This window comes from Arachis stenosperma, chromosome 9, assembly GCF_014773155.1.
Source record: "Arachis stenosperma cultivar V10309 chromosome 9, arast.V10309.gnm1.PFL2, whole genome shotgun sequence".
NCBI classification, from domain to species: domain Eukaryota; kingdom Viridiplantae; phylum Streptophyta; class Magnoliopsida; order Fabales; family Fabaceae; genus Arachis; species Arachis stenosperma.
Window position 1 is genome coordinate 159,382,174 of NC_080385.1, and position 19,501 is coordinate 159,401,674.

The 19,501-nt window shown below is 39.1% G+C and overlaps 3 protein-coding genes across 3 annotated transcripts; 1 reads left to right on the plus strand and 2 right to left on the minus strand.

Annotated features, from left to right (window-relative positions):
* Window positions 1-323: 323 nt before the first annotated feature.
* LOC130950308 (uncharacterized) lies at window positions 324-980 on the minus strand. Its single transcript, XM_057878816.1, has one exon. The coding sequence runs from the start codon at window positions 978-980 to the stop codon at window positions 324-326; it is 657 nt and encodes a 218-aa protein (XP_057734799.1).
* A 7,871-nt stretch (window positions 981-8,851) lies between these two features.
* Window positions 8,852-11,728, plus strand: LOC130950309 (uncharacterized). The gene is made up of 3 exons (XM_057878817.1): window positions 8,852-8,953; window positions 10,238-11,011; window positions 11,117-11,728. The coding sequence occupies exons 1-3, from the start codon at window positions 8,852-8,854 to the stop codon at window positions 11,726-11,728; spliced, it is 1,488 nt and encodes a 495-aa protein (XP_057734800.1).
* A 3,631-nt stretch (window positions 11,729-15,359) lies between these two features.
* On the minus strand, window positions 15,360-16,225 carry LOC130950310 (uncharacterized). Its single transcript, XM_057878818.1, has 2 exons — window positions 15,512-16,225; window positions 15,360-15,425 (listed from the first exon to the last, which is right to left on the minus strand). Exons 1-2 carry the CDS (start codon window positions 16,223-16,225, stop codon window positions 15,360-15,362), a joined length of 780 nt encoding a protein of 259 aa, XP_057734801.1.
* Window positions 16,226-19,501: the final 3,276 nt, after the last annotated feature.

The window sequence follows — 19,501 nt, forward strand, 5'->3', positions numbered from 1 at the left end:
ATTATAAATTGAAAATGAACTGATAAAAAAAGAAAACAACAAATAATATTTCATAGAGTTCAAACTTCAAACTCTACAAGACAAGAGTGTCCTAAAACTAGAAACATAGTCTTAACATTTTTAGCAAAACTAATAAGAAACATAAATATTTCACAACTACTACAGCAAATAAAGCTAATAAAGTAGAAATTAAAACTACTACAAATATAACTACTTAAGATCCGAAATTATATTCATGAATCTAAGAAAATCCTTGTGAGAACCATGTCGGACTCTTCCATACAAGTCTTGAGTATATAATTATGACTTATGAGGATAATTAATTAAAGGATAGAGAATAGAGATACCTCATTGATGCCGAGTTGAACAACAGTGTCTTTCAATATCCCAACATTCTTGACATTGAACTGCTTATTAAGCATGTTGATGCTGGATATGGCGGACATGGGTTGAATGAGAAGATCATCCATGATCATGTAAGTTGTTACTTCTTTCACAAACCCATTATTGTTGGCCGCCGTGGCCGCCCTACCCTTGAAATAGGTGGTCATTTCCTTCGACATATAAGAGGTCGTACAAGTGGGACAACGAGAGTAACACACATCTGATATAGTGTTGCAATTGCTATTGTTGCACCCGTACAGCTTTGGCGTTATCATTCCAGAAGCTGAAGGGAGGAAGCCGGAGATGGAAGGTGAAGAGCCAAGAATGGTTGGATTAAGGAGAAGATCCTTAGATAGGTTTGGTTGCATGTAAATATGGTTGAGGTTTTCAACGCTAGAGTAGAGATTGCCTAAGCAACCAACGGCATCTTCCTTGGTTAAAAGCTTGACGACGGTAGCAAGTGGCAACTGAAGCAAGGTAAAGAGGAAATCCACCACTTCCTTAGAAGCTTCTGCAAACAGCACCTTCTTAGCCTTTGTGTCTATCAGAAGCTTCATACTCAAATTATTAGTTTTAGTGGATGTCTTAGTCGTCATGCCTCAAAGACAGATAAAAATCTGAATGTTGAAGGGATATATATAGAGATGGAGGGAAGTTGGAAAGGGTTTGATGCATGCGCCTCGAGAGTCCACATACACCACTTAGGCACTTACCTTTCCAATACCACTAGTACTTATCTCAACTCTTACAAAATATCTTCAGGAATTGTTGTGTAATTTAATTCTACATATTTCAAAATACATACCTATATTATTAAAATTATAAAATAAAAAAGTTTTTATTAATAATATAAAAAATTTAAGTTTTAATAAATTTATTTTATATTTATTAAATAAAAATATTTAAATTTTTTTACTAATAATAAATTTATTATTGGAAAAGTATGAGGAGACAATGGAATACTTGTACAATGTGTACAATGGAGGTTTATGGAATATTAGAGATATGTGGTATCATGACATGATATTAGAACACTAGATCCGAAAGGTGAAGAGTTCGATCCTTAAGTGAATCCCAAAATCAGTTTAATATTTTGAGAAGATGTTTATTATCCTAGTACTCGGATGGTTATTCTAGAGAATATAACTCAATAAACCATTGTACAAATAGTCCATTGTCTCCGTAATGGAATTCTTTATTATCTATCCCAAAGGCACATGTTAGTTAAACCTAAAGATAGTCATAAATACATACATATCCATATCCTTAAACATGAAACATTAATGAATATATATCTTTATGTCTCCATATTCCACAGGAACACGCTTGTCAACACCATCCTTGACTGCAGAGAGGCCTTCAGTAGCCTTAAGCCCTGTTTAACAAAAATACTTTGGTTTAAAAAGAATACACAACAATAACCATATGAAAGAATCTTAATATGATTGAGCTAATGCATGCAAAAGTATTAGACACAGTACAACGATGATAAAATGAGTATGAAGAATTTATTGAATGATTATCAATTGATGAATAGAGAATGAATGAAAAACCCATTGTTTTACAATGCAGATACCTTTTACATAGTACACTTAGTTGCATTAATTAAAAGAGAGAACTAACTCACTCTAATAAATTCTGTTTTCAACACAATAACAGAATTTTTATTTATTAGCTAACTTCCTTTTCACTATTTATTTCTTTAACTCTATTATTCCCTCCCCAAAAAAATTTAATGGGACTTTAGAAGTCACTTTAAGTTTGAACTTGCATCTATATATTAAAGGGATTAATTGAATGAAAGAGCTTTGGTAAAAATATGTGTTGCTTAAATCAGTGCTAGAATAAAATATCAACACTAGATTCAATTCAAAACTTTAAAGTAATAAATTAATGAATCTTTCATCTTATAAACTCCTCATTCTTTTTTACTTTCCTTAATGTGGGACTAATTTTATACGGTCTCACACTTGCAACATTAACACTGTACAGGGTGGGATTGTCGAACAAATCATTGCCATGTTTAGATATTTTAACACTAGTAATCATTGGAGTAGGAACTCCTTTAGAATCAATCATGCCAACCATTTTAAGAAGGTCACTAATATATTTAGATTGAAAGAGCTGATAAGCACCAGAAGGCATCTTCTTGGCTTCAATGCCTAAGAAAAAATTTAATTCACCCAAGTCTTTTAAGTGCAAAATGTGGTGTAATTGAGTTACAATATTCTGGACGGCAATTGAATCAGTTCCAGTTATCAAAATGTCATCTACATAACCAAAATATATATACATAGTAACAGCAACATTATGTTTGACAAATAAAGAATAATTTAACCTTGTTTTCTTGAAACCAAAAGTAGCTAGAGTAGAGGACAATTTATCAAACTATGCACGTGGAGCTTGTCTTAATCCATGTAAGGATTTGTGCATTTGGCAAACCTAATCATTATTACCTTATTGAAAATCTGGGAGCTGCTTCATAAACATCAATTCATTAAGATCACCGTTCAAGAACACATTATTAAAGTCGAATTGGTGAATTTGCCAACCAAATTTCAAAGCAATAGTTATAACAATTCTAATTGTGGAGTGTTTGATCACAGGTGCAAAAACCTGGTCAATAGTTATAACAATTCTCAATTCTTCTTGCATAGCACTATGCCAATGGGGTGATTGTAAGGCTTGGTTAATATTTTTAGGGATATTCCGAGTTAAATCAATGGTAGGTACAGCATTGGCAGCAAGAACACGTGGTTTAGAGATGCCAACTTTGGCTCTTGTTTGCATACAGGAGTAGGTGGAGCACTGCCAAATTGAATTTCAAGACCAGATATAGGTATATTAACCGGATGTAAAGTAGAAGGAGGCTGAGATGTATTAACAGTGTTTAGAGGAATAGGTCTTTTGAGTGAAGTGTGTGGGTAAAGAACAGATTCAATATTAATTGAAGGAGATATATTAGTGGTGATGAGAGTAAAAGGATAAGTAGGGGCTTGTGTAGAGGGTGTAGTTGATGGGGTTTGAGGTAATTTAACATTGCAGGGTAGAATAGTATTGAGAAAAAGAATTGTAAGATTGGTGTGAGGGAATTGTGGGGAAGGGGTGTTAGGAGGAGCATTAGCAAAAAGAGTGGAATAAGGGAATTTGGTCTCATCAAATTTAACATGATGATTTTTTCTGAGTTAGTGAGACATTTGTAGCCTTTGTGATTGGATGCATATACCCAAGAAATACTGATAATTCTGATTTAAAATCAAACTTGTTTTGAGAATAAGGCTTGAGACATGGGTAGCAAGCACAACCAAATACTTTTAGAAAGGAGTAATCTGGTTTGTGGTGATGCAGTCTTTCATATAGAGAGATGTTTTCAGTAGTAATAGAGGGCAAACGATTAATGATGAAGGTGGCTGAGAGGAAGGTATCATTCCAATGAACTAAGGGAAGAGAAGCCTTAGCTAACATAGCAAGATCAGTTTCAGTAACATGGCGATGCTTTCTTTCAACACGACCGTTTTGTTGATGCGTGTATGGACATGAAAATCTATGAGTAATTTCATGCTCAATAAGATATTGGGTGAAGGGCTTTGAAAGAAACTCCCTTCCATAATCAGTTTGGAAGGTTTTGATCTTGAAACCTGTATGCTTTTCAATCATTGCTTTAAACTGTAAGAAGGCATTAAAGATTTGAAATTTAGAATGTAAAAGATAAATGCATGTATAACGGGTATAGCCATGTACAAAAGAGACATAGTAGTTAAATCCATTATATGATGTAATAGGGGCTGGTCCCCATAAATAAGAATACACCATGTCAAGAGGAGCATGAAAGATAAATGAATCAAGATTACAAGGCAAATAGTGCATCTTAGCCATGCAACAGAATTCACAAACACTTTTTTTATTGATAGTAGATGGTAAATTGACATTATATGTTTTCAATACAGAATGAACAATTTTGGGTGCACAATGCCCAAGTCTATTGTACCATAAAGTGTAAGAATCAAGAGAGGCAGTAAAAACTTTAGGTTGTACATGAAGGAAATTTAAAACAAATTGATCTTTGTGTCTAGGTAATCTTGAGACAGCAACTCTATTAAACTCATATATGCCTTTCTTAGGAGTTCCTTGAAGAAGAATCTCCTTGGTAGCCTGGGTTTTGACAAAGCAAATGTTAGCATAGAATTCAAAGAAACAGTTATTGTCAGCACAAAATTTTTGAACACTTTTTAAATTTTGAGCAATGTCATGAGAATGTAAAAGCTGATCGAGAAGAAATTTTTGTTGAGTATCAAGATTCACCAAATAAGATTAACCAGAATGTGCTATAGAAGTACCTATACCATTACCTAGCATGATCTATTCAGCCCGTTATATTCAGAGGCAGCAATGAAGTTGCTTGGATCAGAAATCAATCATGGAGTGGCAAGGTAAGCTCTAGGTGTGTCAGGGAGCCAAATTGCCATTGTGTTGTGATTGAAGCATGTTAGTGGAAGGTTGCTGGAAATTTTGATCGAATATATGAAAGCAATTAAAAGCAATATGGCCTAAGAGTTGGCAAACTGGTCTTGAATCCATATTATTAAATCTTCCAACTTTATAGAACCTTCCCCCTCTACCTCTTCTTCCATTAGAATTTGTTCTTGATGATGCACGACCAAATTGTGATGGAGCTTGAGTGAAATTTGCTTAACATGATCCAAAATCTGGTTTTCTATATCTTTCAAACATGTCCTCATGAGCCAGCAAGAGTGCTTCTGCCTCAATTAGTGTAATACTGTCTGATTTAGTCATGACATAAGAGATGTAGATAGCATATTCTTCAGAAAGTCCATCAGTTATGGCAGTGATGTGGTTTTCTAAAGACAAAGTGTAACCTATTGCAGGTAAAGAATCTACAACCTTTCTGATTTTGTTCAAGTTCTCAGCAGCAGATGTACCTTTCTTCTTGATGGATTTGAGTTGTACCTTCAATTGTTGAACTTTGATCTTGGAGATTTTAGAGAAATAATCTTGAATCTTGAACCAAACTTAGTGTGCAAAATCAACATGTAAATTATCCTCTATGACGTGGCACATTTTAATTTGAGTTAATTTAACCCAATAAGAGTTAACATCTTAACTAAAGTAGGGTCATTTTATAATTAAATATTTTTTTAAGATGGATGATTATATAACTTTTGTAAATATTAAAAAGTAAATTGATATGTTTTTTACTAAATCAGTATTAATTTGATTCGTTCCACCCTTCTATTGAAGAACATCTCCCTTGGTGAGTGAAGAATATTTTTTCCTTTCTACTGTTTCTTCCTACTCAAATTCGTTTCTGCTAAGCATCGGTTTCGCCTTTTTAATTTTTTTCATTTTAGTTATTTAGAAAATTTATACATGTATTTGACTGGAACGCAATTTATGCATCTTCAATGGTAGATTTTCGGTTAAACAAATTTTATAAGACAAAACTAGATATTTGGACTCTATAGGGTGCAAAGACTCGCATCTTTTTAGAAAACTTTCCTGCTTAGATATATTGTGAGATCGAAAGACTATAATTCACTAATTTTTTTTCTTTTTATTTTTTTTTTCCTTTTGTAAGACTATATTAATGATACATTTCTTTCCAAGTCTGATATAATTTCTGTTACGGTCCGGCCCAAAGTCAGCACGGGTCGACCCGACCCAAGCAATACCCGACCCGGACACGCGTCCATCAACCGATCCGGACACGCGTCCTGCACGGTTCACACGCGGTTGCAGGACAGCGTCCTTGAGGGTATGGGCCTGTCCTTACGTGGGGCCCACTACTGACATGTATATAAGGGGAAGATTGGCTCTTCCCCCAAGGTACGTCATATCCCCTCACCTCGTTATTCTGCTCGCCTGCACATTACTGACTTAAGCGTCGGAGTGTCTTTGCAGGTGGCATCCCCCTTTCGCCCATTCATCAGTACAAGTGCTCGACAGCTCGGCAAACCCGCAATCAGCACGACCAAGGCTAAGGCATCCTCACCTATCCACCCCTTCACTTGCACACCCGACCTGCCCGGAACCCGACAACCGAACATTGGCGCCGTCTGTGGGGACGATTGCCTAAATGGAAGTCGCGCTGGGTCTCGGCGACCGGGCTCGAGCGGCTGAGGCGGAAAGGGCAGCCTCCGTCGCCTCGCAAAGGGGAGGGCGGAGATCCCCCCAACAACACACGAGAACACGACCCTTCGGGGGAACGGGCGGCGATAGCGCCATAATAATGCAAGAGCTACGCCACAGAGTCCAGAACCTAGAACGACAACTGGCCGACCAGGAACGGGACGGACGGTTTACCGATCCCAGCTATACCCCGTCTCCTGAGGAGGAAGACTCTCACCGAAGCCGCTCGCGACGTGCATCCGCCTCCCGGACGGAAGCAGATAGCACGCGGGAGGAGTCACCCATAATGAGAAGACGAAATGACACGATCATCTACTCTCGCGGCAGACCCACCCGCCGAGCGGCAAGAGGTCATGAAGACGGGGAAGGAAGAAGATCCGAGAGAACACGACAAACCGTGATAATGGGCGTCACCCCGTTCCACCGATCTATCCTCGAGGTCCGGTTGCCGAAACACTTCGACAAACCGACGGACATGAGGTACGACGGAACTCAAGACCCTCTAGAACACCTCACGGCCTTTGAGGCCAGGATGAATCTGGAGGGCGTGGGGGACGAGGTAAGATGCCGCGCCTTCCCGGTAACCCTAGTAGGCCCAGCGATCAGATGGTTTAACGGCCTCCCGCAAGGTTCCATCTACAGTTTCTCAGACATCAGTCGTGCATTCCTGGCCCAATTTACAACGCGGATCGCAAAGGCTAAACACCCTATCAACCTTCTAGGGGTAACCCAGAGACAAGGAGAACCGACCAGGAAGTACTTAGATCGGTTCAACGATGAATGCTTGGAAATTGACGGCTTAACCGACTCGGTGGCCAGTCTTTGCCTAACAAACGGCCTCCTCAACGAGAACTTCCGGAAACACCTTACCACGAAACCGGTTTGGACGATGCATGAAATCCAAACAGTGGCCAAGGAGTACATAAACGACGAGGAAGTCAGCCGAGTCGTGGCTGCCAATAAGCGGCAGTCCGGTTACAGCCAAGCCCGGCAACCGGTCGACGGAGAGAGAGCGAAGGAAAAAGCTAGGGAGGAAGCGCCAAACAGGGGACCTCGACCATTCCCCCGGGTCGGAAAATTCAATAACTACACTCCACTCACTCTCCCTATTGTGGAGGTCTACCAGCAGATAGCAGAGAAGGGAATTCTTCCGAAGCCCCGACCACTTAAGGACCGAACGGGAGGAAGTAAGAACCTTTATTGTGATTATCACAAGGGTTATGGCCATCAAACGCAGGACTGTTTTGACCTGAAGGATGCGCTGGAACAAGCGATAAGGGAAGGAAAGCTAGCAGCGTTCTCCCATCTCATCAGGGAGCCGAGGAGACGTTATCGCGATCAAGACGAGGAAGGCAAAGCCCGCTCGACCAAACGGCGACAAGAACCCGAGGACAGAGACCATGGCCTCACTGTGATAAACGTGGTAACGGCAAAAAACGCTGCACCAAAATCACGGTCGGCACATAAGAAAGACGCCAAGGTACTGGCGATCTCATCCCCGCCGGTGCAGAGCTCCAAGAAACCTCCATCCATTTCCTTCGGCCCGGAAGACCAATGGTTTAGCGACGTCCCGGAAAACCCCCCCATGGTCATAACGGCCAGAGTAGGAACCGGCCTCGTCAAAAGGATCCTTGTCGACACAGGAGCTGATTCAAACATCATGTTCCGCAACGTGTTCGATGCACTAGGGCTGAAGGATGCCGACCTGACGACTCACCAGCACGGGGTTATCGGGTTAGGCGACCACTTCATCAAACCGGACGGAGTCATTTCCCTACCGATCTCGGTGGGACAGATGCAAGGACGAAGGTCGGCGATGGCCGAGTTCGTAATCCTCCGAGACTCCACAGCCTACAAAATCATCTTGGGAAGAAAAACAATCAATGATTTTGAAGCCATAATCAACACCAAGCTGCTAGTCATGAAGTTTGTCACCGATGATGGATCCATAGGGACTATAAGAGGAGACCTCGAGACGGCGGTCGCTTGTGACAACGCCAGCCTTTCTCTTAGAAAGAAGTCCAAGGAAACATCCGGCGTATTCCTAGCCGACCTCGATGCCAGAATAGAGGACAAGCCGAGGCCGGAGCCAGAAGGAGACCTGGAGAAGATTAGAATCGGTGACGAAGGGGAAAAGTTCACATTCGTCAACAGGAACCTACCACAGGAGCTAAAGGAGCCTTTGATTGAAATGATAAGGGCCAACAGGGACTTGTTCGCCTGAACACCAGCCGACATGCCGGGCATAGATCCAAAAATCATCTCACACCATCTAGCGGTCAAGCCGGAAGCACGCCCAGTAGCTCAACGGAGGAGAAAGATGTCGGCGGAAAGGGCAGAGGAGGTAGCCAAGCAAACGGCCGGCCTCCTAGAAGCAGGCTTCATACGGGAAGTGGACTACTCGACGTGGCTCTCAAATGTGGTATTGGTGAAAAAACACACTGGCAGGTGGAGAATGTGCGTGGACTACTCTGACCTTAACAAAGCATGCCCCAAAGATTGCTTCCCCCTCCCCAACATAGATGCACTCGTCGACGCCGCGGCGGGATACCGGTATCTGAGTTTCATGGACGCCTACTCCGGTTACAATCAGATACCGATGCACCGACCAGACGAAGACAAAACGGCGTTCATAACGCCAGGAGGAACTTTCTGCTATAAGGTAATGCCATTCGGCTTGAAAAATGCGGGGGCGACATATCAAAGGCTGATGAACAGGATATTCCACGACCTCATAGGGAAAACAGTTGAAGTTTACGTGGACGACATCCTGGCAAAAACAACACGACCCGACGACCTCTTAAACGACCTGGCAAGTGTATTTGCGTCCCTCCGTCAACACGGTATGAGCCTGAACCCCCTCAAGTACGCCTTCGCCATGGAAGCCGGCAAGTTCCTGGGGTTTATGATAACTCAGAGAGGGGTAGAGGCTAACCCGGAAAAATGCCAGGCAATACTCCAGATGAAGAGCCCAGGTTGTATCAAGGACGTCCAGAGGTTGGCAGGACGGCTGACCTCGCTTTCCCGATTTCTCGGAGCCTCGGCGACGAAGGCCCTGCCATTTTTTAACCTCATGAAGAAAGGGATGGCGTTTGAATGGACACCCGCTTGCGAAGAAGCCTTTCAACACTTCAAAGAAATCCTGGCGGCACCTCCCGTTCTCGGGAAGCCAAGGGACGGGGAACCACTATACCTATACCTCGCTATAACAAGCGAAGCCCTGGCCGCAGTACTGGTACGGGAGGACGGGAAAGCCCAACAGCCAGTCTACTTCATAAGCAGGGCCCTGCAAGGAGCAGAATTAAGATATAGCAAGTTGGAAAAGCTAGCCTTAGCACTCCTAACTTCCTCAAGAAGGTTAAAACAATACTTCCAAAGTCACCAAGTCGTCGTCAGAACGGACCAAGGGATCCGGCAAGTTCTCCAGAAACCCGACCTAGCGGGAAGAATGATGACTTGGTCCATCGAACTCTCTCAGTATGACATACGGTACGAGCCCCGGCAAGCCATCAAGGCGCAGGCCATGGCGGATTTCTTGGTTGAAGTAACGGGAGATCCAGGCGAAGACATGGGTACACGATGGAAGCTCCATGTGGACGGAGCCTCCAACTAGACCTTCGGAGGTGCCGGGATCATCCTAGAGAGCCCGATTGGGGTTGTATACGAACAATCGGTTAGATTCAAATTTCCCATCTCAAACAACCAGGCAGAATATGAAGCCCTCATAGGGGGCTTGACCCTAGCGGCGGAGGTCGGCGCAAAAAGACTGGAAGTATGCAGCGATTCCCAAGTCGTCACTTCCCAAGTAAACGGCAGCTACCAAGCCAAGGACCCCTTGTTGCAGAAGTACTTAGAAAAGGTCAAAAGCTTGAGCCAAAAGTTCGAAGAAGTCACGGTCCAGCATGTGCCCAGAGAAAAGAACACACGGGCAGACCTCCTATCAAAATTGGCCAGCACGAAGCCAGGGGAGGGGAACCGGTCTCTCATCCAAGGCATGACAAGGGAACCGGCAATTGCACTACCCATAACAACCCTAAGTTCTTCGTGGCTAGACCCAATTACCAACTTCCTAGAACACGGCCAAGTCCCTAGTGATGAAAAGGATGCGGCAAAATTAAGAAGAGAAGCGGCAAAATACGCCGTTATCCAAGGACAGCTGTTCAGAAAAGGGCTTAGCCAACCCCTACTGAAGTGCCTACACCCCGACCAGACGGACTATGTCCTCAAGGAAGTCCATGAGGGCTGCTGTGGGCACCACATCGGAGGCAAAGCCCTAGCAAGGAAGTTAATCCGAGCTGGGTACTACTGGCCGTCGATGATGGCAGATTCCAAAGAGTTTGTCAAAAAGTGCATAAAGTGCCAGCAGAACGCCAACTTTGCCGAGGCACCGGCCTCCGAGTTAAGCTTGCTAACGACCTCCCGGCCGTTCGCTCAGTGGGGAGTCGACCTCTTAGGGCCCTTCCCGGTCGGCCCTGGGCAGGTCAAATATCTCATAGTGGCAATTGATTACTATACCAAATGGATAGAAGCCGAACCACTGGCTAGCATATCCTCATCCAATTGCAGGAAGTTCATGTGGAGGCAGGTAATAACGCGATTCGGGATACCGGAAGTCGTCATCTCGGACAACGGCACGCAATTTACTGACAAAAAGTTCACGGAATTCCTCAATGGCCTGGGTATAAGGCAAAGGTTCTCTTCGGTAGAGCACCCTCGGACGAACGGACAAGTGGAGTCCGCCAACAAGGTTATCCTTTCAGGACTAAAAAAGAGGTTGGACAATAAAAAGGGTGCTTGGGCCGATGAACTAGCAGCGGTTCTCTGGTCCTACCGGACAACCGAACAGTCATCTACCAAAGAAACTCCTTTCCGGCTGACGTACGGTGTGGACGCGGTAATACCCGTGGAGATCGGGGAACCAAGCCCGCGGTTGCTCCTAAAGGGAGTGGAGGAAACCGTAGAAAAGGACCTGATAGATGAAGCCAGGGAAATGGCCCATTTGACAGAAACGGCGCTAAAACAAAGAGTGGCTCTACGCTACAACGCCAAAGTGCTCAAGAGGGAATTCGAGCCAAACGATCTCGTCCTGAGACGAAATGATATCGGCCTGCCGACCCCTGGAGAAGGAAAGCTAGCGGCCAACTGGGAAGGCCCGTATAGGATCAAGAAGCAATGGGAAAAGGAGCATTCAAGCTAGAAAGGCTCGATGGCAAGGAGGTCCCGAGGACATGGAACGCGGACAACCTTAGAAGATTCTACTCCTAGAAGACCGACCGTCATGCCGGCTAATCTAGCTAAGTATATCTAGCTAAGTAGTAAATTTGTCCTTTATAGTAACTTTCGAGTCCTTTATGTGGATACCGAATAAGATATACTTGTGCAAATTCTCCACCCTATTCTATCTCCGTTTTTCAGATAAACCATCCCGTCATGACTAACGACGGCACCTGACCCGGGACTGATCACCCCGGGAGATCGTCAACTACCATTATAACGAATAACTACACGAGAGGCCACGGGCCACCAGAATAAGCGACTATAAACCAAAAACGGTTAACAGAAACGATAACGCAATCAGACGAGTAAGAAAAACTTTATCGCGACAACACGAGCAAGCGACCAAAAAGCTATTGTTCACAAGCCAAAATAAAAACGGCTAAGATTAAATTGTTCATAAGCCAAAACGGCCAAAATCAACTGTTTACAAGCCAAAACAAAACGGCTAAACAAAAAACGGTGAAATAAAGAGTTCATTTCTTGGGGGCATCGATAACTTGGCCATCCTTAATAATCTTGAAAACACCGATTGCCGACGTATCAAACTCGGGGGCGACGATTTTAATTTGAGCTTTCAGGGCTTCCTCGGTGCCCAAAATCGCGCCTTTGCCCTGTTTGACGACATCTTTGTACTTTGCTTTCCATGTTGCCAATTCGGCCTCCACGACCTGCTTCTCCTTCTCGACTTCGGCCACACGTTTCTGCGCCGCGCCGACCTGTCCCTCCAAAGCCATTTCGCGCTCGACTAAGCGTGCAACCGTCGCGTCCGATTCCTTTTGTTTTGCCTCAGCAGTTGTGGCCTTCTTTTCGGCTGCAGCGGCTTTCTGTTCGGCAGCGGTGGCCTTCTTCTCGGCGGCATCCAATTTTTCCGAAGTTTGAGTCAGTTGCTCCCGAAGGGTCTCAACTTCACCTTTTAACTCGTTGTTGGCCTTCCCAGCGGAATCCAACCTCCGACGGAGAGACTCCATCCCGGACAGTTCGAACTCGGCCTTCCGAGCTATGACCGCACCGCGCAGAAGAGTGCGGTACATCCACCTCGCCTGCCCGGCAAGGGATGACTCATGGAAATGCTCCTCGGTACCAGGGATCAGCTGGGTGTCTATAAAATTTGAAGCGTCGAAATTCCTTTCCATAACGGTAAGAACACCCTCAGGACTAGACGACGCCGTGGATGCCTTCTTCCTCTTTCTCTTCAAGCTGGAGACTTCTACCACCTCCTCCTCATCATCCGGATTAGGCACCGAACCCCCAGTCCCGGCCACCTCGCGGATAGGGGAAATGGGGACCGCCTTGCCACCTTCAACCGGGGCGCCCTGAGACGAGGTCCCGATCACGTCAGTTGCGGCCCTCTGCTCGGGAACATTCTGGCCCTCCGGAGGAGCATCAGGCCCCTCGGGAGCAGGCTGCTCGTCACCCTCCTCGTCATCACCACCGGCAAGAAAGGTTTGAAACAAGTCGGCAAGACCCGTCACCGACGCAGACATATCCACTGCAGGAAAACAAAGAAGGTCGGTTAGTCGCCACACAATGTCAATAAAAGGAAAAAAGACAAAGGGCAAAGTGAAAAGCTCCTCACAAATATAATTATGGCCGGACTCCCGGTCACCCATGAGGAGATGGGGGTTGCCACCTGCAAAGACACTCCGACGCTTAAGTCAGTAATGTGCAGGCGAGCAGAATAACGAGGTGAGGGGATATGACGTACCTTGGGGGAAGAGCCAATCTTCCCCTTATATACATGTCAGTAGTGGGCCCCACGTAAGGACAGGCCCATACCCTCAAGGACGCTGTCCTGCAACCGCGTGTGAACCGTGCAGGACGCGTGTCCGGATCGGTTGATGGACGCGTGTCCGGGTCGGGTATTGCTTGGGTTGGGTCGGGTCGCCTTTTTAATTTTTTTCATTTTAGTTATTTAGAAAATTTATACATGTATTTGACTGGAACGCAATTTATGCATCTTCAATGGTAGATTTTCGGTTAAACAAATTTTATAAGACAAAACTAGATATTTGGACTCTATAGGGTGCAAAGACTCGCATCTTTTTAGAAGACTTTCCTGCTTAGATATATTGTGAGATCGAAAGACTATAATTCACTAATTTTTTTTCTTTTTTATTTTTTTTCCTTTTGTAAGATTATATTAATGATACATTTCTTTCCAAGTCTGATATAATTTCTTATAATGATGGTTTTGAAACAGTGTGAACATGTATGACCAAACGAACAAAAAAAAAGATAAAATTAAATTTTTAAAAAAAAAAATTGTGTGACTAAATTGTTTTTTAATTGTGATTGCATATACATATACATGTAGTTGGTGGAATTAATAGTCGAAATGACTCTTAAAATTTATTTTAAATTTTAAATTAGCTTCTAAAAATTTTAATTATCTTAATTTAATTAATTTAAATTTTGAATTTTTAACTCATTTTAGCTCCACAAAATTTTAAATTAGAAAATGGTTGTATATATATATATATATATATATATATATATATATATATATATATATATATATATATATTGCAATTAATTGAAATTTGTGTATTCAAATAATGCATGCTTATATTATAGATAATTTTGCCAACTAATATATAAAAGTAAAAGGTTTGATGCTTTAAGGTGTGGCACCACTTCATAATGCAAGGCACTGTAATTAGTAATTAGAGAATCTTGATGTGCGTTATTAATATTAAGAACTATTAATAATAGACCTTTATTATTATTATTATTATTATTATTATTTAATTGATATCAAATTAATTCGATCACTATTAATATGTGCACTAATTATTTACTAATAAAATTATTGCATATAAATAAAAATTAGAATGATATCAATTAATATAATTAGAATGATTAAAAATATCTACTATTAATAATTAATTTAATAATATATTAAATATTAATTTTATATAATTATAATAAAAAAAATTTAAATTAATATAATCATGTATTATTTATTAAATATTAATTATAATATAATTATAATAAATTCATTTGGGAAGAAAAAAGAGTGAACCAGAAATTGATGTTTGTTTTTTTTTTTTTTTTTTTGGTCGATAAATTGATGTTTGTTGGATGTTATGTAAACTCAGTCCAATAGTAAGATTTATTGGATTTATTACTTTGGCCCAATACGCAAAACAACTTTGCTAAGTATGGGATATGGCTGAGGCATGGGATGTAGTGATAAAGATGTTTATCTCAAATGAAGCCACAACAAGTTTAAATCCTAGTGTAATTGCTAGCATAGTATGTGCGTGTATGACCAAGAAAAAATCATGGGTTATGCTTTCATATTTTCAGAGTTTTGGGTCAATACACTAATTATTCAAAATAAATATGATTATAAAGTATAAAGGGGAACTACAAAAGATCTCATCAACCACTCAAAATTCATGAAATTAAACGTAAAGATGCATAAATAATAAAAGACAAACACATACATCCTAAAACAAAGAACCGCAGTCTTAACATTAATTTTAAGCAAAGCCAACAAAAATCAAAGGAAACTATATATTAATTTATATGCTTAAGATCCGAATGCATCAAGCTAAGAAAACGGTTGTGAGAACCATCTCGGACTCTATGGATGCCTTGAGTAGCTTTAAGCCCTGTAACATAAAGAAAAAGAATAGATATATAGCAGTATAATTTAAAGTTGGAATAGGTTGAAATGAGATGAGTGTAAGAGAGATACCTCTTCCATGCCAAGTTGAACAACGGTTTCTTTCAAGACAGCAACATCCTTGACATTGAACTGATTAAGTATGGTGATGCCAGATATGGTTGACATGGGCTGAATGAGAAGATTATCCATGATCATGTATGTTATTACTTCTTTCACAAACCCATTATTATTGCTGTCATTAGATGCCGCCGTGGCCGTGGAATTCACTTCCCTCGTCATACGCCCACTACTACACGAGTCACACCTAGAATTGTACGCACTGAGACTAGTATTCAACGGGACTGCCTTTCTTAAGCAGTTTTTTGTTTTTAAGTCACAAAAAAAACTAGAATTGTACGCGCTTGTTACAGTGCTGCTACGGCAACCGCAACCGAAACTGCTTGGAGTTATCTGGGAGTGGTTTATAGCAGCCGAAGGGAGGAGGCCGGAGATAGCAGGTGAAGAGGTAAGAATGGTTGGATTAAGGATAACATCCTTAGATAGGTTTGGTTGCCAGTAAACATGGTTGAGGTTTTCAACACTGGAATAAAGATTTCCCAAGCAACCAACCACGGCTTCCTTGGTTAAAAGCTTGATGACGGTAGCAAGTGGCAACTGAAGCAAGGTGAAGAGGAAGTCCACCACTTCCTTAGAGGCTTCTGCAAACAGCACTTTCTTATTCTTTGTGTCTATCAGAAGCTTCATACTCAAATTACTACTATTAGTTGTGGAATTAGTCGTCATTCTGAGGGTGAATGTGAATGTGAATGATAAGGGAAACCAAGGGTTATATATACATATGAGAGATTTTCTTGGTTGACTAGTGGGAATGATGAAAAGTGGTTTCTTTCATTCTTTGTGAGGCTCGAAGAAAGAGATAGATGAAGGTAAAGACGAGAACCAAGATTAATTTTCTTTTTCTTTTATGATCATTTTTAAATTTTAAATAAAATAAATATATTTAGTCTGCCGCTGGCTGGTTGAATTGCATTGGAAATTAATTTAAATAAATGAAGGTAGTGTTGACGGCTGACTCATTTTGGAAATTGAATTTTTAATAGAAGAATAAAACAAAAGGAAGATTTGCATTATTATTAATACAAACTATAAGTATAATTCGTAAGAAGTTGAGGTTGAAGCTTATTTATGTTTGGTAATTTGCATCATCAATGTGTATATATAACTCCAGATTTTATTGTAAATAGTAGGAGTATGTAAAGTTATAATTTTATGAAATACAAACATTCATATGATTATTTGTATGTCTTGAAATATTATTTAAATTAAAATATATAAATAAAATAAATATATAAAAATTTATAAAATCACGTTTTTTTATAGCAATTTTATGCTAAAAATATCATTTTAATAATTATCATTCAAACAATATTCTTTCTAAAAAATTAGGTTTGTCAGAAATTATTCATATACAAATCATGTTAATATCAATATAATTTTAATCAAAATTAATTCTGTAAAAATATATTTATATCAATATCTATTTGTAAACATTAATCCAATCACATACTTAAGTTATGAAACTTTAATATACCCTCATGATTTGGTTATATGCTCCAAATCTTCAACACACACTATGATCAGAGAGATTAGAAATACAATGATTAGCTTGTAGAGAGGGGATCGTTTCAATTTTTTTTTAATTATTTAGTAAAATATATGTTTCGTCCATTTTTAACAAAATTGAGAATAATTAAAAAAAATAAAAAAGATCAATTTAAAAATAATTTAAAAAAATGAAGAAGATCAATTTAACTAGTACTAGTGTCTATCTGCTATAATATTCTACTATCTGGAATGTAGCAGTAACACTAGAATTATTACATTTGAAGGGAAATATGCATTTATAATATCGAATTTAAATTCTCTAAAATTTAAATTTTTATTTTAAAAAATAAAGTGTGATATTTTATTTTTAAATAATTATTTTTTGTTTTTTTTTATTTTATCTATAAAATAAATAATAAAAAAATTATACCTTATTTTTAAAAAAAAAATTCAAAATTTAAATGATTCAAATCCTCAGTTTGAAAGCTAATCTTAATTGCTTGAGAGTTGAAAGGGTTGTGTACTTGATCGAATCCAAAACCTTGGCCCATTCAATTGATTATTGCTGACTAGCTAGCTAAAACTTAACGGCTAATGCACACAAATTCAAGATATTTATTGAATAATAAAAACAGGGAGATAAAAATATATAAGAAGAATGAATAAGTTTAAAAATTGAAGTGGAAAACATATATGCACTGGCTTAATTATTGATTTACATATTTATTTATAAAAATATTATTTATACATTAAAATTAAATAACAATATATTTATGTATAAAACATGTGTAATTTAATTTATTTTTTATATTTTAACATATATTTTATATTAATAGCTGACATTTAACTGATTTTAATGTATACGACTATACGTAGTAAAATTAATCTAATTAACATCAAGATATTTTCAACCAATTTAAGTAATAATAATTCATGTATTTATTAATTATTTTTACTTTAATTTACTACTACATTATTGTCAGTGTTACGGCCTGGTCCAAATATTACATGGACTGATCCGAATCACAAACCACCCGACTCGAACTGTCGGATGTGAGTTGTCCAAACGCTGATTCGGACACGCATTCTGGACAACTATCTCTTACAACTGTACAAAAAAATTTCTAAGAAGATAGATCCTATTTTTGTGGAACTCGCTTTTGACAAGGTATAAATAGAAAGGGACTACGTCACATACCACTTTTCCACTTTTCACCCTATATAAATCAATCAATCAATAAACAATCTATATACAAATACAAAGCGATTTCCTTTCTTATGGCATCGAGTAGTAGTAGTTTGAGCATGAAGCTTCTGGTGGACACAAAGCGTGAGAAAGTGCTGTTTGCGGAAGCCTCAAAGGCGGTGGTGGACTTCCTCTTCCCCTTGCTACAACTGCCTCTTGGTGCGGTGGTGAAGCTCTTAACCAAGAAACACATGGTTGGTTGCTTAGGCAAATCTATATTTTAATCTAATCATTTATCATTCTCTCTCTTATTTATTTGTAGTCTCACTTATAAAATCAAAAGTGAGAGATCACACTATATTTTATCAAGTGTTAAAAAAATTGAAGAGGATCCATTTTCTAAAATAAGGGATGGTCCATAAAGACGCGGAAAACGTCTTTTTTTTAAAATATTTTTTAATAACTAAAATTTAACATATATAATCACTTAAATTATGTTATTTTTATTAAAATTAGGTCAGACAAATTAATTTGACAAAAAAATAGTAAATCAAATTTTGAATTCGTCTAAATTAATATTATTTTTTACAAAAGATGACTACAATATCCTTATTATATAAAATGACTAAAATACTTTTATTATATATATTAATTTTGAGAATTCTAAATTCTAGCCCTTTTTTTATCGTTATAGAATTAGAATTTAAAGTTTTCAAAATTAATATATATATATATATATATATATATATATATAAAATAGGGATATTTTAGTTGTGTTTTATAATAGAAATATTGTAGTAATTTTTTATAAAAAATATTAATTTATACCGGTTTAAAATTTAATTTTTATAAATTTTTTTGCTAAACTGATTTGTCTAGTCTAATTTTAATAAAAATAAACATGATTTTAATATAGATTATTCAGAATAAAGTAACAGTAATATCATCATGCAATAAAATATTTGTACAATGTGTACAATGGAGGTTTATGAAGTTTTTGGGATGAGTGATATTGCTAGATCCGAAAAGTCCTGTGAACCTAAAATCAGTTTAAGTTTTTGAAAAAATATTTATTATCCCTAGTACTCGGATGGTTATTTTATATAGTATGAGAGATATTTATTTTGTAATTCAATAACTCATTGTACAAATAGTCCATTGTCTCCCTAACTGGATCCTTTTAATATTAAGAGAAAACTGATTATATGGTTACCCCCATAAACGTAGCGTAAGCATAAACTCTAAACTTGTACCCAACCAAGTAGCCT